This window comes from Plasmodium vivax, chromosome 8 (genome assembly GCF_000002415.2).
Source record: "Plasmodium vivax chromosome 8, whole genome shotgun sequence".
Taxonomy (NCBI): Eukaryota; Apicomplexa; class Aconoidasida; order Haemosporida; family Plasmodiidae; genus Plasmodium; species Plasmodium vivax.
Genome location: NC_009913.1, coordinates 1,102,425 through 1,123,023, shown reverse-complemented (window position 1 = coordinate 1,123,023; position 20,599 = coordinate 1,102,425). Strand labels below are relative to the sequence as shown.

Genomic DNA, 20,599 nt, shown 5'->3' with positions numbered 1-20,599 from the left:
CTCGTTAATGCCATTTTCACACTCCAGTTTATAGTCTCATTGATACCCTTTTTAAGATCTTTTTAATGCTCTTTTTAAGATCTGTTTAATTCCCTTTTTTGAGACCTTGTTAATAACATCTTGGTATCCTTTTTCATACCCCAGTTGATAACCTCGTTGATACCCCTTTTAAGATCTTTTTAGTGCCCTTTTTAAGATCTGTTTAATTCCCTTTTTTGAGACCTTGTTAATAACATCTTGGTATCCTTTTTCATACCCCAGTTGATAACCTCGTTGATACCCCTTTTAAGATCTTTTTAGTGCCCTTTTTAAGATCTGTTTAATTCCCTTTTTTTGAGACCTTGTTAATAACCTCGTTGATGCCATTTTCCATACCCCAATTGATAACCTCGTTGGTACCCTTGTTGAGATATTTTTTAATGCCTCTTTTGAGGTCTTTTTAATGATCCTTTTAAGATATATTTTTGAGACTTTGTTAATAACCTCGTTGACGCCCTTTTTTTGAGACTTTGTTAATAACCTCGTTGACGCCCTTTTTTTGAGACCTTGTTAATAACATCTTGGTGTCCTTTTTCATACCCCAGTTTATAACCTCGTTGATACCATTTTTAAGATCTTTTTAATGCCTCAGTTGATAATCTCGTTGATACCCCTTTTGAGGTGTTTTTAATGCCCTTTTTCATAGACCAGTTGATAACCTCGTTAATACCCTTTTTAAGATCTTTTTTTGAGACCTTGTTAATAACATCTTGGTGTCCTTTTTCATACCCCAGTTTATAACCTCGTTGATACCATTTTTAAGATCTTTTTAATGCCTCAGTTGATAATCTCGTTGATACCCCTTTTGAGGTGTTTTTAATGCCCTTTTTCATAGACCAGTTGATAACCTCGTTAATACCCTTTTTAAGATCTTTTTTTGAGACCTTGTTAATAACCTCGTTGATACCCTTTTTAAGATCTTTTTAATACCCTTCTTTTGAGACCTTGCTAATAACCTCGTTGATTCCATTTTTCACACTCCAGTTTATAACCTCGTTGATACTTTTTACATACCCCAGTTGATAACCTCGTTGGTGCCCTTTTTAAGACCTTGCTAATACCATTGCTGTGAATCCCCTTGAGAGCCTACCGCACGCCTGCTACTGTCCGAGGGCCTCTTTAAAAAGCCTACCTTTTGAGGAACCCCCTTTACGGGTCTACCCTTTAACCTTTGCCATCGTCCCTGCACCTTCCACGCCTGAAAACTTCACATGTGCATAAATACCAACAAGGGGTGCCCCTTCGATTCGTCTCGCTTCTGTGCACTCTCCAATTTGACTTCGTCACCAACTGGATTGTGAAGGTGTGCCTTCTCACTGATTGTATTGCCCCGCCCAACGCGTGCAAGCTGTGGTACGCAATTCTTAGGGTAGCAGCGGGTAGTCTCTTTGCTATTCTTGGGGAGTTTTCACCAGGTTGCCCCGTTTTTCCCGACGCCCGCGCGCAGCGCACCCGCATACGTGAATGCGTAGATAGGCACCTGCACGGCTGCAAACCTGCACGACTACAAACCTAGTGTGTATAGATCTTCACGATTACAAACCTAGTGAGTGGAGACCTGCGCTACAAACCTAGTGAGCGCACAGCTAAACGCACGACGACGCACTGAGCTGCCAATTCATAGAGACAACCAGAGGGACGTTCACCCTTGCGAGCGTTTAACTGCATATAGGAGAGCTCTTTATAATTTTTTCCCCTTCCTTTCTGCACGACCTTTTTTCAACAGGGCTACTTTGTGCGCCTTCGTGCTCATCTCTGCGTGTTTACCTCTCCATGCACTGGACCTACGCTGAACAGTGCATACATACATAAGTCATTGAACAGTGCAAACATACATAAGTCACTGAACAGTGCATACATACATAAGTCACTGAACAGTGCATACATACATAAGTCACTGAACAGTGCATACATACATAAGTCACTGAACAGTGCATACATACATAAGTCACTGAACAGTGCATACATACATAAGTCACTGAACAGTGCAAACATATATAAGTCATTGCACCAGTTTTACTGCACCAGCGTTATTTCAACAGCGTTGTTGCACCGGTTTTACTGCACCAGCGTTATTTCACCATCGTTACTGCACCATCCTTATTGCACCATCGCTACTGCACCGGTGTTATTGCATCATCGTTACTACACCATCGCTACTGCACCGCTGTTATTGCACCCCCCCGATTGGGCGTACTTCTCCACCCACCCCTACGCGTGCCAACTGTGCCACTTGTGCCCCCCGCTGCCTCTAAAAGATGGGAAAGTCGCGATCAAACGGATGCTGGCGCAAGGCGCACAAAAGGGGAAAGGCAAATAGCAAGAAGAGTGGTGGCCCCCAACCAAAGCAGTCTGCACATGACTCTGCTGGCACGAACTCGTCCCTTGTTGCAACACATGAAAATGAAATAGAAGCAGAACGAATGAGCAGTATGGAGAGGTGCATTCTTCCTAATGAGCAAGCCTCGAACAAAGGGTCCCCTGATGTACACGACGTGTTGTGTAAAGATGAGGAGAAACGTGAATGTGCAGAATGGGGTCCTTCACATGCTGCGTTGGAAGTGGATCAAGTGGTGAGGGGATGTTCTCTTCTCATTGGTTCGTCTCCCTCGAGTAACGCGTATATGTCCTTCGGAACGAAGTTTCATGACAAGGGTAAGTCGAAGCTGCGCGGGGTAAAGGGGCGCCCCACTGCCACGACCCCCAGTGCGCCGGCTTTATTTAATTAATCATTTACACATTTATTTAATCAGCTAATTAATCAATTAATTGTTGTTTTTTCCCTTTCTTTTCTGCCCCCCTGAAGGCACGTGCACCCCCTGCAAATACGAATGGACACACGGGTGCCACATGGGGGAATACTGCAGGTTCTGCCACCACCCCTCGCACGTCAGCCCCACCACCAAGCGAGTCATTCCGAACCCACAGGCTCTGAAGAAGACAAAAGTCACGCCCGAGAATATCCTTTCAGCATGGATAAGCAAAGGTACCCATTCGGCAGCTGCCCCCACGGAGGGGAAGCCACGCAAAGGCTCCAAAGTGAAACGTGCACCTCCAGATAGATGGCGGGAAGAAGCCACATTAACAGTTTGCTTCGAAATGACAAAACATACGTTTCGATGCCCCCCCTTTTCTTTTTCTCTCCCTTTAGGTAAATTGTGGACCAGGAATGCAACAAAGAATGACGGTGTTCCAAATCTGCAGGACAAAGAGAAGGGCCAAATGAGCTGTGAAGGAAAGACGGGTCCGAAGAGCCTACTAGCCATTTCTGACCCGCCCAGAAATGGAGGCTCAAAAGGAGATCCCCTGGAATCTGAACGGGGCTGTCCAAGCAGGGAAAGCGACCAAGCTGTAGGTGACAAAGCTGTAGACGACGAAGCTGTAGACGACGAAGCTGTAGACGACGAATCTGTAGACGACGAAACCGCAGACGACGAATCTGTAGACGACGAATCTGTAGACGACGAAACCGCAGACGACGAAACCGCAGACGACGAAGCTGTAGACGACGAAGCTGTAGACGAGAACGAAGGAGCCAACGCGGGGATTGACACTCCCTTTAACTTCATCAGCGCAGGAGACGGCGGCAACGCGGGAGATGTAGACATTCCAGACGATTACGCAGAGATCCTACGCAGCGGAAGTGGCATCGTTCTTAACAGCGACATGTCCAGTGAAGGCGAGATGGATTATGAAGAAATAGCGAGGAGAGTCCCCGAAGAGGACTACGAAGAGCTGATGTACCCTCGAGGAGAAATAGGCTATACAGGCATGCAGAGATTTGGGGGCAGACATAACTATGGGGACGTACCAAGCAGTGAAAGCCAAGGGGGTTATGACTATACGTGTAGAAGAAGTGAGCAGAGGTGGCCTGGCATCATGGGCGGGCTGTGTCATGTGTCTGATGACAGTGCGTTCAATGATGTGTGTGTGCTGAGTCGAGTCTACGTGGATAGGGAGGACTCCGGTGAGGAGGACGAAAAGGAGGCCGAGGAGGAGGCCGAGGAGGAGGCCGAGGAGAAGGCCTCCGACGAAGTTGAAGAAGAAGTTGACGAAGTTGACGACGAAGCTGACGAAGAAGTTGACGAAGAAGTTGAAGACGATGCTGACGACGATGCTGACGACGAAGTTGAAGACGACGCTGAACTCAACGTGGGGGCTATCCTCAACGTGGGGGCTGACCTCAACCAGGGGGCTGACCGCAACGAGGATGACCGCGTGCAGAACTACGGCGGAGAAGAATTCAGACGTCGAGAGCGCCTGTACATGGGGAGAAACTACGCCGTAAATTTTGAAACCCTGCAGGGCCCAGAGCACCTCGGCGTTGTGAATGGCATCTACGGTGTTAACGACTCTAACAGCATGAACAGCCTGAGCGTCGTGGACATGCATACCACGCTGGTGAGTGCTATAGATGAGAGGACTGGTTCCTACGCACAGGGCGACGACTACCTGAACGGCAACCAAAGGGTGGACGGCAACCAAAACGTGGACGACGACCAAAGGGTGGACGATGACCACCACCTGAACGATGACCACCTCCTGAATGATGACCTCAGTCCGTCCGGCAGTAACTCCCCAAGCAACACCTACCTTGCCAGCAGCGTCCATTCTATGAGCTACTCTGAACTCTCCAATGGCACCAACTTCACGAACATTATGGGCTATTCAGGCGGTACCTTCTTAACACACCGCAATGCCTCCGAAGACAGCACGACAGAGGTGAACCCCGAGGTCGCGGTGGACGCTGCTGCCCAAGCGGTGGAACTCAGCCAGGTTAACGCCACCAACGCTGCGATCCCACTTGGCGAGCAAGACAACGCAAACCCATTTGACTGGCATGGCGACGAAAACCCATTTGGCTGGCATGGCGACGCAAACCCACTTGGCTCGCTGGGCGCCCTGACCCAAGTTAGCAGCCCCAACAACCTGAACCATGTTATCCGTGCGAACGACCTGACCCAGGTTAGCAGCCCTAACGACCTGACCCATGTTAATGGCCTGAACGACCTGACCCATGTTAATGGCCTGAACGACCTGACCCAGGTTAGTGGCCTGAACGACCTGACCCAGGTTAGTGGCCTGAACAGCCTGACCCATGTTAGCAGTCCGAATAACCTGACCCATGGTATTCTCCCGAACGACCTGACCCAGGTTATTATCCCTAACGACCTGACCCAGGTTAGCAGTACTAACAACCTGACCCAAGCTATTATCCCAAACGACCTGACCCATGCTATTATCCCTAACGAACTGACCCAAGTTAGTGGCCTGAACAACCTTACCCATAGTATTATCCCAAACGACCTGACCCATGCTATTATCCCTAACGACCTGACCCATGTTAGAGGTCCTAATAACCTTACCCATGCTATTATCCCTAACGAACTGACCCATATTAGAAGTCCTAATAACCCGACCCAAGCTATTATCCCTAACGACCTGACCCATGTTAGAGGTCCTAACAACCTTACCCATGGTATTATCCCAAACGACCTGACCCAAGTTATTATCCCTAACGAACTGACCCAAGTTAGTGGCCTGAACAACCTGACCCATGCTATTATCCCTAACGACCTGACCCATGTTAGAGGTCCTAACAACCTTACCCATGGTATTATCCCAAACGACCTGACCCATGTTAGAGGTCCTAATAACCTTACCCAAGCTATTATCCCTAACGACCTGGCCCATGTTAGAAGTCATAATAACCTTACCCAAGCTATTATCCCTAACGACCTGGCCCATGTTAGAAGTCATAATAACCTTACCCAAGCTATTATCCCGAACGACCTGACCCAGGTTATTATCCCTAACGAACTGGCCTATGTCCGTATCCCGAACGGCGTGAACCCATTTGGCGGCCCCAACGACGCAAATGCCATGGCCCCGCTGGTCCAAATGAACCCCATCAACTGCATGCACTGTGTCCTCCTCAGAAGATACTTGAAGTGTATGCAGTGCATGAGATGCATGTCCTTGATACTTTGCGACAGGTGTGCGAGCAACCCCAATTATGTGAATAACCCCCACGGCATGGGGCGAACAAACTACTCGGGGCCCGCCAACTTCCCCAACAACCTGAACGGGATGCAGAACATGAACGGGGTGCAGAACATGAGCGGTGTGCAGAACATGAGCGGTGTGCAGAACATGAGCGGTGTGCAGAACATGAGCGGTGTGCAGAACATGAGCGGTGTGCAGAACATGAGCGGTATGCAGAACATGAGCGGGGTGCAGAACATGAGCGGGGTGCAGAACATGAACGGGATGCTCACCAGGAACGAAATGCTCACCAGGAACGAAATGCACACCAGGAACGAAATGCACAGTGCGAACAGGATGCACAGCGCGAACTTCGCAGTTGGTATGAGCGAGGCCCAAATGATGAGAGACATAATCGAGTCCCAGCACATGAACAACATTAACGAGATGCAGCGCATGAATGGGGCGTACCTTGCGGGGAGGGAGGGCCCAGTGAGTGGCTTGAACTACGCTGAGTTCCAGCGCGCAGTGGGTGACTTCAACGGAGTGGGCGACGTTAACAGAGTGGGTGACTTTAACAGGGTGGGTGTTTTGAACGGAGTGGAAAACCATAACGCTGTGAACAACCATAACGCCGAGGACAACGTAAAGCTCAGGGGCTATGGGCTGTGTGCCACATGCTATCGCATCACATACGGCACGGACAACAACATAGGAGCCAAAAACATGACGGATGGAATCAGAATGGCCACAGCTAACACCAGGGTAGACACAGTGAGTGGTGGAAGCAGGTCGACCACTGCGAACTGTGGAAGCTGGCAGAGCACCTCGAACGGCGGAAGCTGGCAGAGCACTCCGAACGGCGGAAGCTGGCAGAACACCCCGAACGGCGAAAGAGGACAACAGAACACCCCGAACGGCGGAACCGGGCAGAACCCCCCCATCCCTGGAAGCAGTGAGAACATACTTTACTGTGCAAGCTGTTTGTGCATGCTGAAACAAGAGGACACTTCGAACGGAGGAAGTCAAAATAAGCCATGCATGTACAAGGGGATGTACTTTTGCCTCAATTGCAGAAACAACACGTGCCACTTCTTTAATTAGATAACGCACATCTCCATTGGGGCATCCCCCATAGGAAGAAGGTAATGGAGAGCTAAACGCGCTTTCGAAACAAGGGGGACATACATATATACATATATATACATACATATATATACATACATAACTGTTTGGAAGCCTTCTACACGCGTCCCACGGATTTATCTCCCTTGACGATCAGCTCGTCCTCACCCAAGAATGAAACCCCTTTTTTTTATTTTTTTATCAATTTAATGTAAAGCGGAGGCAGTGGGACTGGGTGACCATCCCACGTGGTGCGGCGTTACGTCCTCCCGCTGGACGTCGCTGCCCTCATTTTAAGCGCAACCGCAATGGGCGACTTCGTTTAAGCGCAACCGCAATGGGCGACTTCGTTTAAGCGCAACCGCAATGGGCGACTTCGTTTAAGAGTAACCGCAATGGGCGACTTCGTTTAAGAGTAACCACAATGGGTGACTTCGATTAAGCGCTTTGCCCTGCAGCGGTGGCAGGCATGTTGCCATCACCGCTGGTAAAAAGAAGAAGAAGAAGCATGTTCGATTGTGTTGCTATTGCTTGTATTGTCCGTTCTGTTCGCCTTGTCCGTTCTGTTCGTCTTGTCCGTTTTGTTCGTCTTGTCCACTTTTTCCGTCCGCCCCCTTTTCGCAATTGCACACCTTCGACATTCCCAAAAAGAAGAAACTCGCGTTCCCTTCACTTTAAAAGTCCATGAAAAACGACACTCCCCTTCTCTTGTATGCCCTGTTCAGGCAAAAATTGAACACGCCCAACGCAGCGGCGCCCCCGCAGCGTTTCGGGGAGACCATGTTGAGGCGTTCCCTGTTTTGGACTCGGGAAATCCACCAAATGCGAAAAAGTGCAAAAATGCAAAAACGCAGCCACGACGAGTGTGCAACGTTAGGGGCGGGGAACACCAACTCCGAATGACGTTTGCCGCTCTTCCGGCTGATCGCCACCGCCTGAACAGCTCGTGTGTGCAAATGGAAAAAAAAAAAAAAAGCCACAAAATTTAACAAAATCGCCTGTACGAGGCAGGCATGTTAAGCGATTTTGTAAAATTGTGTGGCTTTTTTTTTTTTTTTTTTTGCAGGTTATCAAAATTTAGCTCATTCGGAACGGAGCGACAATCGGAAAAACTGCCTCTTCTGTGAAGTGGAGCCACAGTCTACTTCCTACACGCTTTCTCTTTGCAACGAAGTGGAGTGGTTCGCCCAGTCATTGTACATACACATGGGTAGGCATTTTTTGTTTTTTTCCTTTTCCATTTTGCAAAGGTGAATACGGCGCTGCTCAGCTCGCCACATCACTGATAAAATAGAAAAAAGGACGTCATTCCGTGTGCTCAATTTGTTGGTGACAAAAATGGGCGCAACTACCGTTTGCACTCTTCCGAAGAGTGAAGGACGCGTAGGACAAAATTTCGATGTCGTTCGTTGGTGCCGCTTAAATGGGGAGGGGCACAAAGGGCGTGCTTGACGGGAAGGAATAAAGAAAGGCGGAAAAAAAAAGAAAACACACACGCGGGGGGGGGTACACATTTGTGTGCACTTTTCCCGCGACCGCTTATCAGGGGAGGGGCCGCTTACCCTGGGAAGCACTCTTCAGGGGCTCTCCCCCAGCGAGGGCGGAGTGGACGGCGGCGGCCCAGAGGGGAAGACCCCCGCCTTTTTTCTTCACCGCCTCTCCCCGCTTCCCTCCACTTCTCTCCACCATGAGAGCCAGGGACCCGTCGCTGAAGAGCCAAATTGAGAAGGAATCCATCGCGCTGTTCAAGAAGAACCTGCTCAAGGAAAGCTACAGCTGGTTCAAGGACACGGACTACTTCGAAAAGCTGAAGAGCGAGAAAAAGTACAGCAATGCGGAGAACGAGCGGGAGACGAAAAATGTGGTGACGGGTCGTGTGCAGCTGGGGTGGGGGGGGACGTTCTTCCTGCTCTGTTGCGTTGTGGTTATCTGTGACAATTCAGGATGGCAGTCATGCAACCATTATAACAACAGCATTTTTTACTCTCCAGAAGCGTTAACGGTGGTGTATTCTATTCTCTTCATAGTGTACGCTTTTCCTCTGTTTATCCTGCAAGAGTGTTTGGGGTTGCTGTCTCAAGGGAACTATGTGAAGTCCTGTAGAATGCTGTCCTCTCACATGGGAGTGCTATCGATTTTTTCCCTCCTCGGAACAGTAACCTTCTGTGCAAAGGAGATATGCAATTTTTCCGTGGAGCTTTTACAAAACGTGTTACGCATTGTGAATATGAGAAATGGGGAGAAGAAATACGCCATGACGAAGGTGTTTATAGATTTAACGAAAAGACATAGCGAAGATTGCGCTTTAATGCCAGACACAATTTACTTGGAAGCCATCAACCAGTGTGTCTCCTTTAACAGAAATGTGATGGTCAATTTTTATGAAAACTTATGGTTCATTGGAAATAAGGAGAATTGCCTATACCTCATTTTGATAGCCACTCTGTTTATCCTTTTCTGTTACCTCATTTTGCTAAGAGAAAATTTCCGAGTCTTTAAGTTTTTCATTTTTGTGATTATAGTCAACTGGATTAGTAGCAAGTCAGTCGTCATAATGAACACCTTCTTCTTTTACATTCCTCAGGAGAAAAAATTGCATCAAGAGGTGGTCCAGATATTTCAAGAAATTGGCATAGTAAAACTGACCATCTTTCTCTATGGCACCATCGCTAGGAGCTCTTCCATTTTCATCCTCAGTACCTTCGCTTCCTACTTTCACACCAACACAAATGTTTTGAGGATCACCATCTACACCTTCGCTTTCTACATCCTCAACATGTATTTTTACCTTAAGAATGAGGCCCACGAGTATTACCTCTACAATAGCAGGGACTTTTCCACCGTGAAGGAATTCAACTTTATGAAATGCAACACGTATATTAATTTGCTGCAGGGGTTGGCACATGGACGGGAGAATGGTGGAGCAGGGGGAGCGGCTGCCTCCTACCGCGAGGATGACATACCCTCTGCTCACACGCAAGACGATCGGTACGCCGTTTGGCAAAAGCTCTGCCTCTTCTTTAGCTCCTACTCCTTTTTGTTCTCCACCATCTTCATCGTGCTTATGCAGCTGCTGGGCCCATTCAACATCCTCATGGAGAGGGGGAGGCGCGATGGCCATGTGGAGAGCGAACATAGCAGTGGAGAGGGCGAAAGGAGAATCTACACGTACAAGTCGCTGGTCAGGCGCTACGAGCGGGACCGCATCAGCCGATCCGCCTCCAATAACAGGTCTTCCTCCGTGTCTGGCCGGGGCGGGCGCGCAAAAAGGGGGCGCAAAAATGGGTATAAAAAAGGGCATAAAAATATTCATCAAAATGGGCACAAAAAAGGGCACCAAAATGGTCATAAAAGTAGCCACCAACATGGTCATAAAAGTAGCCACCAACATGGTCATAAAAGTAGCCACCAACATGGTCATAAAAATAGCCACCAACATGGTCATAAAAATAGCCACCAACATGGTCATAAAAATAGCCACCAAAATTGTCATCCACATTGCCACCAAACTGATTATGGAGAAAAAAAAAAAAAATTCCCCCGCTTTCTTTTTTTCAAAGGGGGGGAGGAAGCTCACCGAGAGAGGCACGACCAGGAGCGCTCCCTCTACTTGTCTAGGAAAAGCAGCCTGCTGCCAGAAAAGGGAAACTACTCCCAGGCGCATTCGTCCGCCCTTTCGAATCTGCAAAATGGGGGGGAGGAGGCCCCAGATGAACTTCTCCCCTACAAATGCTTCGACGGCGAACCAGGCGATTTCAACTTTGGGGGAAGCTCCTTCGAAGACGACATCGGGGTGGCAGACCTTGCGGGAGAAGACCTCCAAGGGAAGAAGTCAAATCGGCGGCGAAGGCAAAGCAGCACCAGTGCACACAGAAAGGGCAGTAGCAGCATGTACGCTGATAGTGAGCTCCCTTCGTGGGGTGCCAGGCGGGATTTATTGTCTGCCTCGAGTGGCTCAAGCGCGGGTTCCAGCGAGGCGGTAGAGGGAGGGGGCGCCAGGTGGAGCGGCGAGGGCGCCTCAGGGAAGGGCGGCTCGGGGAAGGGCATCTCAGCGAGGGGAAGGCCAACGAAGGGAAGCTCGCCGAAGGGCGGCTCGGGGAGGGGCGATTCAGGGAAGAGCATCTCCGCGAAGACCACCTCCGCGAGGGGCATCACTGGTACAGTCTCCCCCACGCGGAAGAACACCCTGCACAGGGGAATCGCAGCCCTAGTGGAAGGAATGAAAAACAGAGTGATGAACAAATACGGGACCTTCCTCCTCTTCGCAGTGATATACGTCTTCACCATCCTGCACGTGATGGACTTCCGGAGGAACAAAGACATCGTGAGCGAGATCATTTTGAATTCCCTCTACAGGGGCTTCTTAATTTTTATTTGTGCAGTTCAAGTGATCTACGCGTCGTGGCTCTTTGGGATGAAGTTGCAGATGGCTCAGTGCGGAGTAATCTCTTGCCTTTTAAATTTTTTTTCCTGGGTTGTTGTGCTGCCCCTGGTGTTTGTGATATACTTTAGGGAGGGCAGTTGGCTGCAGATGCTCATCATCGGCCTGTCGCTGAACGTGGTTGCGGTGGCCACGTCCTTCCTGGAGGTCACCCTCAAGCTCCGCCGCGGCACAGCGGAGAAGCGGCAACGCTACAGCTATGCAGCCCTTTTTAAAAAGTGCCTGTACTGGCTGTATATAGGCAACTTGGAGGTGCTCAGAAGGAACATGAATATCGCCATGTCGGGGCAAGAGGAGAAATACATCCCCCTCTTTTGGAGCTTCTTCCTCAAGTATATTAATTCCTCTATGCTGGTGGTGGTGGTCATATACAATACGAGGGAGTATTTCTTTAAGATGCTGCCCATGTTCGGCGGCTCCTTCAGCTTTCGAATTGAGTTAGGTTCCATCGTGCTGATTTTCCTGGGGTCCCTCGCCGTGCTGGCGGGCAACCTCCGCAGGGGTAGGCAGACAAGGGGGAAAAAAAAAAAAAAAAAAACACACAAAAAAGGGAGCGAAGAGGGGAGCGAAGAGGGGAGCGAAAAGGGGAGCGAAAAGGGGAGCGAAAAGGGGAGCGAAAAGGGGAGCGAAAAGGGGAGCGAAGAGGAGAGCGAACATGAGAGCAAAAAATAGCGCAAAAAGGAGAGAAAAAACGGAGAGCGAACAGGAGAGAACACACCGGGGGGCGAAGCGTCTCCATGCAAAGGCTCGCTAGCTTCGCCAACCTCTTCACCGCTTCACCTCTTCACCGCTTCACCCCTTCACCGCTTCACCCCTTCACCGCTTCACCGCAGACCACTACCGGCCGCAAACCATCGGCATACCACCCGTGCCCATGTTCTGTCAGGACAAGCGCAGGTACATCTTTGCCAGTTGAGCACCCATGGGGGGGGGGCCCCCCCAACCCCCTCCTGATGAGAGTGCTAAAATCACATGAGGTCCTCCAAATTGTCGTAGTCATCCTCCTGGTTCTCCTGGGCAGTGGGCTTAGGGGGGTTGTTGCTGGGGGGAGGATCACCGCTTGGAGGCACACTGAAGGGGCTAAAATCCGATTTGAAGGGGACGGTGCTATAATCCCATTTGCCTGTGAATTGCATGGGGGAGAAGCTTCCCACAGAGGGACTCTTCCCACTTGTGTTGATGGCACCTCCACCAAGGGCCATATTTCGTAAACTGAAGTTTTTGCTCTCCATGGTAAAACTGTTAATTGGGTTACTGTGCATGTTGAAGGGAGAGTCCCTTGCTGGGGGGAGAGTACCCCCACGTGAGGCATTCACACCGGTGGCACGACTGATGTTGATGCTGGTGGAGCTTCCGCTTGGATCATTCTTCCCCGTGTCATCGTTAAACTCCTGGTCGTCCTCTTGGCTAGCATTATAAACATTCACTCCATCGCTGTTTGCAAAAAAGGAAGTGGGGAAAGGCTCATTGACTGGAAGGGATAACAAGGCATCATCTCCTCGTGGGTTCTGACAGTCGGTGATGCTACTGCTGCTTCTATCTTCGATGCAGCAATTGGATAGCTTCAAAAATTCGTGCTTAAAATGAATATGATATTGGAAGCACTTCAAATTGACGAAGCCCTTTTTGCAATCGCCGTACGGACACACAAAGACATTTTCACCAACGAAGAGGAATTCTACGTCGTTTATCTCTACGCTGCACAGCAGACAGGTTTGCTGCTGCGAGCAGAGCTCGTAGCACTTGCCGCAGATTACATGGAAGCAGGGGTTCAGTCTAACTTTTGCGTTGTAGGGTAGGGCGCAGAGCGTGCAGAAGACGGAGGGCCCGTTCTCCACCGAGCTCACCTTGTGGCTTATATTTTGGCATTTGGGCGACGCGCCCAGCGTCCGGTTTCGGTAGTTCCCGGCATTGTTCGCGAAGGAGCTCATGCTTCGGGGGGGGGGAAGCGGCCTTAGCGGGGGTAGCAGCCGTAGTAGGTCAGCAACGATCGCTCCGCCGCGGGGGAGGAACAAGCAAAGTGCTCTCTTTTCGGGGGAGCTTCCAAAGGGGAGCTCCTCTACATAATAATAAGCACGACCGAGTTGCTTCTGGCCGTGGTCGGAGGGCGCTCCTCTTTTGGGGGAAAAAATTTCCAGGCGCAAAAAAAAACAAAAAAAAATTACCGCTTCCTACGCGATGCTCTTGTCATGCGTGGAGAAGCGAAATTAAAAAAAAAAAAAACAAATCGGGGGGAAGGCTCCTCTTTTTCTTCCCTTTCCAGTAGATGTGACAGGCACGGGGGGGGAGTAAGTACATAGCTTGATGGAGGTTGATTTCCTCTTTGCTGCTGCGCCTTTTGCGGAAAAAAAAAAAAAAAAAAATTCACGAAAAAGCATGCCAACCGGTTTCTGTTTTTACTCCCAGCCTAATGTAAAGCACGTTTCAAATGACCAGTGAGGGAGACGACCACGAGGGGGGAAAAAAAAAATGCATGCATGTCATTTTGCATGCCCCTTTAGCGCCACGTGTTCTGTATAATGTTGCAATTTTATGTTATGCTATATGTACCTACGCTCCGCAAAAACGAGTTCGATCATACCATCACGGCTCACGGCGCGTCTCATTTGGAGGACCACGCCAAAATGGGGACACGGCCTGTTTTTTTTTCTTTTGCTTAGAAGTGGTTGCAGGGTTGGGCCACCCCGCACGTTGAGTGCCCCCTCGGGGGGGTATGCGAAGGTGGCGTTATAGCTGAACTTTCGCACATATAGATGGTTTGCCCCACGCATCTATGGTGTGCGCTCCCGTCGGACTGAACGCCCGTAGAGGCGACTTCCCCTTTGCGGTGGCAGAGCGAAGGGTTTAGTCGGGTTCGCTTCTTCCACCGTTGTGGAGGGGGGGGGGGGGTAAAAGGGAGTCGTCACTTGGCACAAAGTGGACTTAACACACCCCCAACGAAGGATGTCCCTCCTGAGAGCGGTTGTCCTGCGAGTGGTTTCCATCCGAAATATAGAAGCGATTATACCCTCATATATAGTTACGTATGCGTAATGTTCACGTGCAGCACAACACAACGCAACAGCAGCGTGCCACCCAGTGCATATGCTCACGAGCAGGCAAAAAAACACACAGGTGTGCACCCTCTTCCAGTGCATGCATGCGAAGGGGAAAAAAAAAATAAAAAAGAGTTCACCAGACAACAGATCAAAATGACCCTTCTGCTTTGCACAAGATGCGAAAGCGAGCACATCACCTTTTGCTATTTTTTCGTTCCCTCGTCGTTCGACTTGTCTTGTTCTTTTTTTTTTTTTTTTTTTTTTTTCCTCCAAATGGGAATGGCACCTCCTCCCACAGAATTTCCCCTCCGTGCAGATGCGTCTAATTTGTTGAGGGACGAAAGATGCTAAGCCAGTTTGTTAAGCGAGTTTGTTAAAAGGGCTTCATAAAAAAAGTTCGTCAAAAACGCTTCATAAAAAACGTTCGTAAAAAAAGTTTGTTAAAAACGCTTGTTGGTAAGACTGGCTAGCCACTTTCGCGGCAACGCCGTTCATCCATCCATCCATACATCCACTCATTACTGTTTGTTTGTTTGTTTTTTTTTTTTTTTTTTTTTTCGTCCCCCCCCCACTTGGCACTTTTGCGCTTGGGTATATAGTCACATTATTATGTGCACACGTATGCGTTTACGTGCCCGACCTCCAGCACCCCAAATGACTCGCGAAAGAAGATCTCCACAAAGGGGGAGGCTGTGTAGACCCAACGCAGGGAAGCCACACGTTGCAAAGTGCGTCGACCCGAAGTGCCAGGAATGAGTGACAACCACGTCATGTAGACTCCATCGGCACGTCTATGCAACTTTAATTTTTTTTTTTCCCGTTTCTGTAAAGAGCTACGGTTTTATCATATGAGATCATATCTGTTCTGTTTTGTTCTGTTCTGCTTGGTTCTTTTTTTTTTTTTTTTTTTGCCACCACTCCAGTTGTCCACTCGTCAAACGTGTGCATCTGAATGCATGTGTGCATGTGCATGTGTCTGCGCGTAGGCTTCCCACGCTCCCCATGCTTCTCATCCTTCTTATGCTTCTCCTCCTTCCCACTCACTACAAAATGGCAAAGTGGAGAGCCGCCAACCTCCTCCTTCTCGCAGCGCTGGCACTGCTGCTGCGAACCAGGGGGGCCTCGATCGAAGTGGAAAATGACGCACAAGAAGAAAAAGAGCTCCACCTGTCAAGGATAAAGGATGCCTACAGCTTTTTGGAGGCCTCCTTAAACGCCCTGGAAGTTAATACCCCCCATTCTCTGGACGAAGCAGATCCGAAGAAACTATCACAGAAACAACTGGGTTACGCTCACCATGAGATGCTTAAAAAACTGAAACTTCAGAAGTTAAATAACATCACCAACATTAGGAATGTCATCATTAGGTGTGTCTCGGATTCGGTAAGTGCGCACAGTGCCTGCGTGGGAGAGGCGGCTCCCCTGGCGACCTCCCCCATCGGTACCTATTATTGCCAATCGCTACGCATCACTGCCCATCGGTACCTATCACCACCCATCGCTACCCATCTCATCTCTTCCTCACCGCTGCCCATCTCATCTCTTCCTCACCGCTGCCCATCTCATCTCTTCCTCACCGCTGCCCCCCCGCAGATCCAACACGCGATGGGCGCCCTAGTGAGCATCCTCCAGGAAGTCCTAAGCTACAACGAATTCTGCACGTCGCTCGATGAGCACTTTTCATACCTATACGAAACGAACGTTACTTTCAAACAAATAATAAAGTCCTGCAGCACCTCAACGGAAATCGAGCTGAGGGAAAATTATTTATCCCTATATGTGGAGGACTTTAAATTAATTTTACAGGTGTTAAAAAACCCAAACATTACATTCCGCGATTTTGATGATATCTCAAAATGCTTCGTGGAATTTTACAAATCATTTATTACCCCCTTTCAAGCGTATGTCCCTCGCACGTCATTATACATGGAATTTATTAAAACGCACAAAAATTTTAACGACTATTACTCAGAAGCAGAAATAGTTAGAGAGTTTCTTAAAACTTACCTCACAGGCATGTCTACGGAACAAATCACTCTCTTCTTTGACAATCTATTTAATATATACACACGTTCTTTTTCCTATGGCCGGTGCTTGTATCATCAAAAGTGAGGTGGCCATGCTACCTCCTTTTTGCACACACGCCTTTTTTTTTTTACAGCTATATGTGATTCACCTGAATGTTCAGGCAAAAAAGTTTTTTTTTTTTTTTTTTTTTTTTTTGTTCACTATTTTTTTTGGCTAGCTTGACACGATATCGTCGCAATTGAGAAGTTTCGGGCAAAGTGGGAAGCTCAAACGGGGCGATTTTTACACGCATGTGTGGGGAGTGGTCACGCGGAAGCCACTTCTGCAACCACTTTCGTGACCACCCCCCAACCGCGCACTACGCGTAGCTGAACTTGCGCATGCCCAGGGTCTCCTCAAACATACGCACGCTCCTGAGGATGAAATTGGAGTTGATGCGCCTCTCCAGCTGCGACACCTTCAGGGCGCGCTGCCAGTGCTTGTTAAACAAATATATGGAAATGAAAAAAGACGAAACGAAAAACATTTGCGTCACCCTACTGCTCAGCAGCTTCTTCAGCAGCTCGTGTAGAAACCCGTTGCCCTTTTTCTTGTTGTCCTGAATTTGGCTGATAGCATTGGAGGCCACTTCCGTTTTGTTGTTAATTATTATGTGCTGCGGAACCACCTTGGACGGGCCTATCATGCTGTGGTTCGCTAGCACTTGTTTTTGCAGATTGACGTTCATAATTTGTAGTGCCATGACATCGTTTTTTAGTTTTTTGAATTCTTCGTAAAAAAAGGCTTCCTCCTTGATCACTTGTTTGGTGTTTTCCACACACAGCATTTCTTCTTCCTTGTGGCCGTACGGCCGGTAGTCCAGGAAGGCCTTCCCGCGCCCCTCCAGGTGCATGTTGAAGTTGCCTTTGGAGAAGTTCCCGCCCGCCCCGTCGTACAGCGCGCTCAGGTCGGAATGCTCTCCCTTGCCGCGATCACTTCTGGAGCGATCACTTCTGGAGCGGTCACTTCCGAAGAGGTCACTTCCGCTGGGGGGGTGTTTGCCGCTTCGTTCCTGTTGCCCACTGCGATCTGGCTGCGCGCGCGCGCCCCTCTCATTCGCAAAGTTGTTGTAGTACGAGTAAATCAGCTGCTCATTCAGCTCTTTGTTCCCCCTGTCGGGAAGGTGTGTGTCGGGGCTAAACGAATTTGGAGGTCTCCCCACGTCCGGGTTCTTTCCCCCTTCATCACTTCTATACTTGGAACCATTTCTGTAGAGGCTGTTGAAAAGTCCGCTGTTCAGAAGATTAAATTTGGTCCTCAAAAAATAGTCGTGCATTAGGGATTCGGTTGCGGGCGACTACTGGTGGACGGGGGGCGCGTGCACACCTGCGCCTGGGAAGGGGAAATGTGTGGAAGTGGGCAAAGCGCGCAGAAAAAAAAAAAAAAAAAAAGCAACAGAAAAAGGAGCAGAAAAAGAGCAGAAAAAGAGCAGAAAAAGAGCAGAAAAGGAGCAGAAAAAGGAGCAGAAAAAGGAGCAACAAAATAGCAACAGAATAGCAACAGAATAGCAACAAAATAGCAGAAATATAGCAGAAGAAGCAGAAACTATACAGGGGTAAGGCGAACGCGTGAAGAACGAAGGGGCTGCTAAACAGCCTCCCAAATAAGCAAAAAAACTAAAATTGTTAATCCCAAAAAGCATTTAAAAAAAAAAAAAAACGCAAAAAAATGATTACAAAACGTGGGTAAATTATCTGCACACCTGGGCCACCCTGGGTAGTGGTGGTGGTGGTCAGGTAGAACGAACAAGAACCAACGCACGCGGGGCCAACGCGCAGCAGCGAGGGGTGTTGTGGGAACCAGCCCTTGGGGAACTCGGCTGACCCGGCTAACCTGGCTGACCCGGCTAACCCGAGTGGCCGGCTGACCCAATTCTGTCGTGCAAATTTCCCTTGGGGGGGTAGAAACTCCCTCCTGAACGAGTGGAAAAAGGGGACGGAAACGCAGATGGGTGTAGAGCGCGCTGCTTTAAAAAATTAACCAAAAAAAAGTCAAAAAAATAGGCGCAAAATTAGCCAAAAAAATAGCCGCAAAACTAGCAGATTGGCAGATAAACCAACTGATCAGAGTAAGCAACGCGAGTAATGTGAAAAGCACACGCGCGATATGCGGCCTGAAAATCACAACGGGGGAATGAGTGGGGCGGGAAGACCGCTTCGAATTAATGCCTCATGGCGGATTGACGGCCAGGGGAAAACCGCAGAAGGGGGAGGGGGGTGAAAAGTGGCCCGGGAGCCGAACAGGCGTGTTAACCCCAAGGTGGGATGGTCCCCTAAAGGGGGCGTCCTTCCCATGCGCGTCGCCCACACGTATGCACAAACGCAATCGTGCAAGCAAGCAATCGCGCATTCGCGCATGCACTTCATATGGGTGGGGAATCTGCGGAAAGGAATCCCAACGAAATAAAATTTTTTAATGGGCAAGTGCTCAATGCCCAAACGCCGCAGGGTTGAAAAACGCCAAAGTGGAAGATTCCCCACGCAGAGCAGAGTCGTCTACACAGAGAGGTACACTCGGGCAGTTACGAGGGAGGGCACTTCGGGTGTGTGTGGAGGGGAATCCCCAAACGTTGCAAAACGATGCAAAACGCTGCAAAACGCTGCAAAACGCTGCAAAACGCTGCAAAACGCTGCAAAACGCTGCAACTCCCCCCCCGTGGCAAACGTACGCTTTGCCCCCTACATGGAGAGGCTTCTCTGCAAAGAAGGGGAGGGGGGAAGGATCCATTCATTTGACCCATTTGCTGGAGGGAAGTATCGCTACAGCTTGACAGCTCGCTGGTTTGCGGCGGGTTCTTCGCCCGGTTTTGCGCTGGGTTATCCCGCCCCTTCCAGTGTGTTCCTTTTCCAACTCGGCTTCGCTCCGCATGGGGATGCTGCGTGAGGGTAAAGCGAAGCGAAAGAACCCCAGGAGGCCCACCCCCCAGAAAAGGCATACCCATAAGATGATTCCCCTACGCAGGGCCCATTTTTTACCCCCCCCCTGCTGGAAGAATGGGTTCTTCACTTCCCGCGCCCCAAATGGGGGATTCCCCAGGGGGATGACAACCTCCCAGGGGGGGAAAATCTCCCGAGTGGGTTTAGTGGGTCCCCCCCCAAGAGAAGGCCAACCAAGGGGAATGCTCCCCGCTTTGCAAAAAAAACCACTATGCACGAGCAGCACCAAATGTAGGTATGCGCACCCCTACCTGTTTGCCCCCCTCGGGGTGGTCCCCAACATCATTCGCTGTGACCCCCACAGGGGAGGGGAACACCACACAGACATTAGCAAACCGCTGTGCATGTTCAAACGATTTAAAATGGTGAAGACGAGTTCCTATAGGAGGAAGAGCAGGAGCTCTCCAAATGGACAAGGGCAAAAGGCAAAAATAGGAATCAAACGGCTAAGTGCAGAATATGTAAAGACAGGGCAACTCCTCGTGAAGCAAAGAAAAATAATTGCCTTCAATTTTGAAAAGAAAACAAGAAGAAGAAATTTTAAATACTACCCGGGGGAACATGTTAAGGTTACGAAAAACACAAGTTTGGTAGCCCTGACGAATGGGAGAGTAAAATACACATTCCACTGTTTGCAGAACGTCCTCATCGTGAATGTACTTCCAGAAGAGTTAGATGAGCTGAGGGAGGAGGACCTGTATAGGTACAGGACTGAGCATGTAAAATCGTTTGAGGAGAACAGGAGCCTCGTTTATCTTCGGATGAAACACGTAGTGAGCTTCCCCCCCAGCAAGCGGACGCAGTTTAGGAGGCCGCCGCTGCGCCCCCAGTTCCTGGCCAAATATGACGTGGACGACAACCCGACGCTCCGGGCGGTGCCCGTGCTCTACCACAAGCGGGAGTGAGCGGCGAATAGCGGGAGTGAGCCGCGAATCGGCAGCAGTCGCTACTAATCACCGCTAACCGCT

General features: G+C 49.4%; 5 protein-coding genes across 5 annotated transcripts; 3 read left to right on the top strand and 2 right to left on the bottom strand.

The window, feature by feature from the left end:
* Nucleotides 1–8,836: 8,836 nt before the first annotated feature.
* Nucleotides 8,837–12,506, top strand: PVX_095450 (hypothetical protein, conserved; the record flags this gene model as incomplete). The annotated part of the gene is made up of 2 exons (XM_001614506.1): nt 8,837–12,092; nt 12,424–12,506. 2 exons carry the CDS (start codon nt 8,837–8,839, stop codon nt 12,504–12,506), a joined length of 3,339 nt encoding a protein of 1,112 aa, XP_001614556.1.
* A 52-nt stretch (nt 12,507–12,558) lies between these two features.
* Nucleotides 12,559–13,521, bottom strand: PVX_095445 (hypothetical protein, conserved; the record flags this gene model as incomplete). The annotated part of the gene is made up of 1 exon (XM_001614505.1): nt 12,559–13,521. One exon carries the CDS (start codon nt 13,519–13,521, stop codon nt 12,559–12,561), a length of 963 nt encoding a protein of 320 aa, XP_001614555.1.
* Nucleotides 13,522–15,678: 2,157 nt separating this feature from the next.
* PVX_095440 (hypothetical protein, conserved) lies at nt 15,679–16,740 on the top strand (the record flags this gene model as incomplete). The annotated part of the gene is made up of 2 exons (XM_001614504.1): nt 15,679–16,011; nt 16,222–16,740. The coding sequence occupies 2 exons, from the start codon at nt 15,679–15,681 to the stop codon at nt 16,738–16,740; spliced, it is 852 nt and encodes a 283-aa protein (XP_001614554.1).
* Nucleotides 16,741–17,014: 274 nt separating this feature from the next.
* Nucleotides 17,015–17,971, bottom strand: PVX_095435 (hypothetical protein, conserved; the record flags this gene model as incomplete). The annotated part of the gene is made up of 1 exon (XM_001614503.1): nt 17,015–17,971. One exon carries the CDS (start codon nt 17,969–17,971, stop codon nt 17,015–17,017), a length of 957 nt encoding a protein of 318 aa, XP_001614553.1.
* A 2,022-nt stretch (nt 17,972–19,993) lies between these two features.
* On the top strand, nt 19,994–20,536 carry PVX_095430 (hypothetical protein, conserved; the record flags this gene model as incomplete). Its single annotated transcript, XM_001614502.1, has 1 exon — nt 19,994–20,536. The coding sequence occupies one exon, from the start codon at nt 19,994–19,996 to the stop codon at nt 20,534–20,536; it is 543 nt and encodes a 180-aa protein (XP_001614552.1).
* Between the last annotated feature and the right edge of the window lie 63 nt (nt 20,537–20,599).